The sequence below is a fragment of the Triticum urartu genome, chromosome 2, assembly GCF_003073215.2.
Source record: "Triticum urartu cultivar G1812 chromosome 2, Tu2.1, whole genome shotgun sequence".
In the NCBI taxonomy this organism is placed as follows: domain Eukaryota; kingdom Viridiplantae; phylum Streptophyta; class Magnoliopsida; order Poales; family Poaceae; genus Triticum; species Triticum urartu.
In genome coordinates, this window is record NC_053023.1 from 667,920,082 (window position 1) to 667,927,514 (window position 7,433).

The following is a 7,433-nucleotide window of genomic DNA, read 5'->3' on the forward strand; positions in this document are numbered from 1 at the left end:
TAGATCGCGGGGTGGCGAAAGGAGCGCATCCCTGTATGGGCTCCCTCTTTTTCCTGGCGCAGAGTTAAACGCCGAAGTGACACCCGCCGCGGAGCCATCCCCTCCCGCGCAGTCAATGCGCTGCGGACAGCCACTACCGACAGCCTGGTTGTCGTGCAGGGACGCGACCGGGCTCGTCAGAAGATCGGGCGCATGATGGGTCGTAGATTCATCGGGGGTTCCGAGCGAATCAGAGGGCGAAACGTTAGCTGGTGGTAGGAGGAGCAAACCGAGGGAATTAACTGAGGCAGGGACTGGGCACCAAATCTCAAGGAGTCTACGCCGCCTAACGGGTGCACACGCAGTAACTCCTGGTTGGTGGCCATAGGCCGCGGCGCGCATGGCACGGGCCCTGGCTTTGGCTGCGACAGCGTAGGCCCCATCCCGCGAGACGAAGAGGGCGAGGTTGATGGCGTGCATGAGCCCCGGACCAATGGCGACGAGGAACTCGGCAATGGCGGGGCTCGCGACCTCAACGACGAACACCAAGGCATGGTCGCGGGTGACGGCAAGCCGTTCTTCAGGGGAGCAGAAAAAATAGGAGAGAAGGCGCGCCACCCTACTGACCGAGAAGCATTTCGACGGGAATGGGGTGACAACCCAAAGAACGCCGGGGGGCCGAGGTCCGGGAAGGCCAACAGGTCGCGAGACACCGGGGAGAGGAAGGAGGAAATCACTCGCTGACGAAAAGCGATACCCGAACGCAGAACAGAGGCACAGGGACGAGCACGAATCAAACTATCCACAGAGAGTGAGCTAGGTTTACCTCTAGGGCGGGGGCCGGCGACCACAGCGGCGGTCAGGTGGGTGGGGACGACTGCCGGACTTGAGGAGGGTGGGGTGGCCGGAGCAGCGGGGGCGACGGGGGCGGCCCATGGGTCGCCGAGCGGGTCGCCTCGCGAATCGCCTGGCGAGCCGCGAGAGCTCATGTGCGGACTCTAAAAATCCCAGGTTACACTTTCTTGCTGATGGTTTGTTCTTGGCTAAAGTTGGTTGTTGAATATGACCTATTGAAAAAAAGATTAAGCAGTCTCAAATTCTTTGCTCTTTTTGAGTTGAACGACACACTCCAGAGCAATGGCCAAGCTGGTCATAAAAACAGACACACACAAAAAACGCCGAGAAAAGTAAATCAGTAAAGGAACAACAAATGTATGTGAACAATGAAGAAGGGGTTAGTGCTTTTAAGCACCATATCAAGATCCTTGCTGCTCAGGACAAACAAACTTTTACTTTTATCAATTCCAAAGTGCTTTTGAGACTTTGTACACCACATAATTTTGGACCATAGTTTTTATTAGGTATTGACACATAATAGTACCAGGAGGAAGCTATTAAAAAGAAACGTGAAACACAAACAATAGTGTAAACCATAAATGACTAATTTCAAGCTTAATATCTTATCCTTGCTATACACAGAATTAATTTCCAACAACAGTCACATCACATGAGGAGTCGCATTCTCCGGCGCCACAATGGGTGTCCGGCGACCCCTGGCACCGCAACCGCGTCATGGTGGACGTGTCCATCCATCGTCTATCTCACGTCTACCGACTACGTGCAGGCTCCGGGCTCTGACAAGGAAGAGTAGAACATGGGACATGCGGGGCTCCCTCCCCGGCGACCGCACTTCCACTCTGAGGGGTGCAGCAGGCTGCTAGACATGGACACAGACCGAAACAATAAGGATTGTCATCGGCGAAAATTTAGAGTAGTTTAGTTATGGATTTGATGATTTGCAAAGGAGGTATCTGGTCATGAATACAAATTTTTTGTGCTGACTAACCACTGTCCGTGGACGAGCAGTGCGTCTGCAGGCGGTTGGGGCCAGATTTTGACACTTGTGGCTGTATATGCTCTTATATTCTAAGAATAGTAGTTGGAATAAATCAGAAAAAAAACAATACAGATCATACAAGTGCTACAAATTAACACCAAAATAAAATTACAATTGTGCCACTGTGACACAGAACCACACATTCTGGTCTCTGGACACCTATACACACGCGTGGCGCATATAGCGTAGAGATCACCACGTGGTTCACTGTTGGTCTTGGTTCCATCGAACAGTTCATTGGATTCGTTCCCCTCTACCCACTACTCGTACTGGAGACAAAGCACGGCTCCATCTTCACGGCAGCTCACCCTGCAGCTTGGCGGCGGACCGGCTCTCCCTGCAGCTCGGAGGCGCAGCGGCTACATCTGCATCTCGGTGGCCCGGCAACTTGGAGGCGCAACGGCTCGCCGGCTCCATCTGCATCTCGGCGGACCAGCGGCTCGGAGCTGCGGATGCGGGTATGGAGCCGCCGTTGCTCGTATCAGCGGGCCAAATCCTCACAGTTGCTTCTGTTGCTCCCCGCCGAAGGTGGCGTCTATTTTGGCTGTGCTGGCACACCCTGAAGCTGATGACTTTCGACTGCAAGCGAGGCTCCAGCAAGACCACGGTGGCCGTCGTTGCCGCTCAGGTAAAAACTAACCTCCTTCATTGATTGATGAATCTGCAGAATATTTTGTGATTCAATTCCACTGTAGCACGAGGGGCGCCATAATCTACTCTTTTGCCGAGATTGGTGGAACGGCAAAGTACATCTTCATTTTCTGAAAAATAGAACAAAAAACAGAACAAGATGCGGGGAGTGAGCACTCATAGAAAATAACTATTCCAGGAGCAACATTACTGATTACATCCTCATGGTCTCGTCGTTTACAATAGGCCCAGTTGGAAAATGCCCTGTCAGGACGTCGAGGTTGCTGACGTGGTGCACCGGCCCACATTATCGGTGAACCATTGTCGGAGTTGAACTTGTTGATGGACAGTGATGGAATGCGTCCCTAAGGCCTGAACGAACTGAGCATTTTCCTGTTTGTTTATCTAGCCTCTCATTCTTAACTTAGACATACAAATGAAAAAAAATAAGGTACGAGAGAAAGAGGGTGGAGACTAAACAAAGAGAAACCAAGATACCAAATGAATAGTGATAATGAAAATAGAAAGCGAAAAGTGAATAAAGAGAAACCAAAGACTCGAGAAAATAGAGAGTAAGAACGAACGCCGAGGACCTAGCACTACTTTGCTAATAGCCAAGTCTCGAGGGAGTGTTGATACTTAGCTGAGTGATTCAACACTGGAGTACTAATTAGCAATAATTAGCGGGTAGGACTGCTGCAATCACCTTTAGATGTTTCAGATGCTGAAGAGTATTTTCCAATTAAATCACAGATGATTTTGAGTTCATCCCTTCCTGGATCTCCTCCAGTCACAGGGTCAGGCATGTATATACTATGTTATGCATACTCACACATGCACCTCCTTGGAACTGTTGATATGTATATATCATTGCTAGCAGCCGTTGTTGGCCTAGTTGAAGAACAAATAAGCATTTTAACATAAGGGCATCACATAATTAGTTACAAAAATCTGAATTTAAAAACTATGCTAGATCTGCAGTTTTTTTCATGCATCATCTGAGTTTACTGTACTTTATGCGCAGCAGCAGCGTGAAGCCAAAATAACACAAAATTGTACAAACTAAGGTAAAAGCATGTTCAGATCCTAATAACTTTGAAAGTCTGAGTCCTAATAGAACAGTTGGAGAATTGGAGAATTCCTAAATCCTTTTCACGCTGACATCATGGTTGCGTTACGAGGTGCCCAACTAGAAGTAGCAGGAGGCTTCAAATCTGTGTGCTTTGAAACTGACAATACGTTGTTGTTGCAAAGGGATGAACATTGAAGAGTTCGATCAGTCACCCGCTTGCCTTGCGCTGGCGGAATTAAAGGAATGCTTAAAGCAAAACTCTGAACTTGCCTTATTTTGGCTAGGAAGAACTGTAATAATGTTAGGTGAGCAGTCTGAACTTGTACGCTGCCTTGCAGACTGATCATGTAACTTCTGTTGTAATGAAAATCGTGTGTGAACCTAAGTCAGTACGATCACTTCATTGAGGGAGTGATGCCGAGCAATACATGAATGACCATGTGCCCATTATGGAGGTACTGAACTTCAAGAAAGCATCCATTCCATGGTTGTTGCAACACACGTTGTTCCTATTTAAGCGTGAGAAAAGAGATGGAACAACAGTTCACAGACAAACCATATTGGGCACCTGAGCCAACCAAAGAGTAGAGTCCAGTCATTCTTAGGTTCATACATGCACAAAATTTTGTGCTCAAATGGAATTTCTCTGTCAGTGTCATTGATACCCATAGACATGCTAGGACTGGGAACCATCAGGATATGCAGTTGCAAAGCTCTAGTGTCCTGCGCGGAGTAACAACACCATCATGGTCAAATGGAGAAGGACCCGTACAATAATTCGCTATCCTAGTATTTCTTTTCCAGTGGGCAACTAAAAATGGTTGGGCAAGCTGGTACATCTGCTCCTCCTGATTCTAGGAATTAGTTGATAAGTAGATAGTTGATAGTTGAAGTGTAACCGAAAGGTGTGATACGATTTGTACTCCACATGTTAGTAAAAAACATTTTCTGTGCAACGTCACTTAGCTTTTATTGGACGTAGCAATTCCAAGATTGCTAATTCAGCAACGAAAGAAGTCAAAAACCCTCAACTCCGACTCATCAAACCAACGGTGATCAACTCACTGTCTAACCTATAGCCCCATTCGTTTGGGTCTCGTCTGCCAAATAAGCAGAAAATTTTAGCCTGGTGTTGGTTTTCTGAAGATGAATGTGTGCACGTGCTAGCAAAGCCACATGCGGGTCAGGCTGTGGGCTTCGGTGGTTGAGGCGCGGGGATGGGGGTGGCACAGGAGAACACGTTGGGTGCACATGTGGCCAACTAAACAAAAATAAGTACAGTAACAGACAGCTTCGGTCCCAGTGTAATCCAAATTTCCCATTTCTTATAACCATAAAACGCCGGACGAAACGTCTTGTTTCGCATCATACATTATTTGAACACAGACATGATGTATAGATGTGCTCAGTATGGCGGAACGCCGCGGTAGTTGCCGGGAGGGAAGTATCTGCAGACAGCCACGGTGTCGCGGCTGCTCCGGCAGGTGCAGCGGGCGCAGCCGAGCTCTCGCGTGGTGTTCCACACCACCTGCGTGTACGACCCGCATACCTTGCCGGGCGCGCACGCGTTGGCGCGGTGGTCGTACGACTGCTGCTCGTACACCCACGAGCCAGTGACGGCGGCGCCATCGTTGAACCCACTGCCCCAGTAGGTGTTCTGCCCGTAGATATGCGGGGCGTCCCACTTCAGCGGCTCCAGCTTGCAGCGGATACCAAGCCGGCCCGCGTATCTCTCGGCGTCCTGCTCCAGCGTCGAGTTCCACGTCAGGGGTGCCACGCCGACCTCGCGGCGCGCGTCGTTGTGCGCCTGCAGGAACTGCGTCGCCGTGGGCACGCTAGGGGCCGCGACGGCGACGCCATTGTTGTTGTTAATGCTGGCTGATGATGGCGAAGGCGAGACCAGTGCAAGCAACAAGATGGCGACGCAGATGGAAGGAGACATGGTCATCTGCTGCATCTGTGACTCTGAGCTCAGTTGATTTGGTGAAGTTTTAGAGGAATTGACGTTGCTTATATAGGACAACACGACGGGTTAACTTGCAGAAGCGTATGCGTCAGTTTGGAATTCGGAGAATTAACATGAAGCGCTCATCTGCGAGTAATTAATGGCATTCACTGCAAGTACCGATAATTAACAGGTTAGCCGTTTTGCATGTACATACGACTTCCTTCTCCCTACTCGGACACACACAAAAAAATGATAGGACAAATGAAATAAATTTGTTAGCGTGTTCAATATTTCTTAAATATTCCATTTCTCGTAATATGCTTTTGCCGAGTATGGCATTTTGGAAACCGCGCTACATGGAGGCCTTAATTTTGAAAATTCAAAAATTTCAGTTTCAGAAAAATCTGAAAAAAATACACATGTATACAAGGATGTAATGTGTATGTGTGCAAAATTTCAAATTAAGGTCTCCATGGAGCTCGGCCTCCATTTGGCATTTTTGGATTTCGCCACGCTTTATAGATAAAATCAACAACACGTTTATACAATAAGTTCAAATGCCGTAAAATAAAATAGCCTGTTGAGGCATCAACACAAACACGCCTGAAATATAATCATGAAAGAAAAACGAAAAAAAGACCGCCAAGTGGCCAAAGTTTCATGGGGCCTGCTGCGAGGCAAGTTGGCGAGCCAGAGCAGTTATCTCATCCATCATAACACTCAGGCAATCGCGATCTCGATGTCTATACAACGGGTGCTAATGCTGCACAAATGAAAATAATTTGAAGATAATGTCAGAGGCCCGCCTAACAGAGACCCACTCAATCACCATATTATTGTGTATCATCCACAAAGTCTAAGCTAACACCGTAAACACCAACTAGAAGAGGTGCCTCCTCCTTCCGGTTTGGATGGCATGACTTTTAAAGGAACCCGACCAGTTCGAGGGCCTCCAATAAGGCCCCAAAGCCTGACGGGCAAAACTCCACAGAAACTCTTGAGGTTGTGCAAGAGAAGAGGATGTGAGTCCCCATCTTCGGGGAGTAAATTGCTCAAAAACCATTACATTTGTAACTAGGGTATTTCAAAACCACCTCTTTTGGCAAAAAACACAAAAGATCACCAGTTCTGCGCCAAGTGAATAATAGAATGCACTAATTCAAAACTGAGCCGCATTAATAGCAAAACTGACGGGTGGGATCCAGATGTCTAGGTTGATGTGGCGAAGATTAGTCCTAGTCAATGTTTGACCTGCTGACATGGACGGGGGTCCCACTTGTCTGTCTCACACCTTCTTCTTCCTCCTCAATTTCCTCTCCTCTTTCTCCCTCCGTTTCTCACCACCTCTACCGGCGGCTGGAGGCCGAGCTTGCAGCGCCGCCGCCTCGCGCTCTTCGGCAAGCCCACCACGCCCCGCACCCGCAACACCGCTGCCGCGTGCGTCCTGCCATCCCGTGACCGCGCCTGCTTGCACCGCCATCCCGTGTCTGCGCATGGTAGTGCCGCCATCCACGACCTAGGCCGCTAGTGAGAGCCCCATGTCGCTGTGTCTGCCCAGGCCCACCTGCAGCGCCTCCTATTGTCGACCATGGCGAGGGGCGCCACACCGGTGTGGTCGCTGTTGCAAGCACGTGTGTGGCTAGGTGATAACCCACAAGTATAGGGGATCGCAACCGTTTTCGAGGGTAGAGTATTCAACCCAAATTTATTGATTCGACACAAGGGGAGCCAAAGAATATTCTCAAGTATTAACAGTTGAGTTGTCAATTCAACCACACCTGAAAGACTTAATATCTGCATCAAAGTATTTAGTAGACAAGTAATATGGAAGTAGCGGTAACGGTGGAAAAAGTAACATTAATGGTTTTGTAGTGATTGTAATAGTGGCAACGGAAAAAGTAACTAAG

General features: G+C 48.6%; 1 protein-coding gene across 1 annotated transcript; it reads right to left on the reverse strand.

Moving 5' to 3' along the window:
• Nucleotides 1-4,894: 4,894 nt before the first annotated feature.
• On the reverse strand, nucleotides 4,895-5,716 carry LOC125533978 (pathogenesis-related protein PRMS-like). Its single transcript, XM_048697294.1, has one exon. The coding sequence runs from the start codon at nucleotides 5,533-5,535 to the stop codon at nucleotides 4,984-4,986; it is 552 nt and encodes a 183-aa protein (XP_048553251.1). The 5' UTR covers nucleotides 5,536-5,716; the 3' UTR covers nucleotides 4,895-4,983.
• Between the last annotated feature and the right edge of the window lie 1,717 nt (nucleotides 5,717-7,433).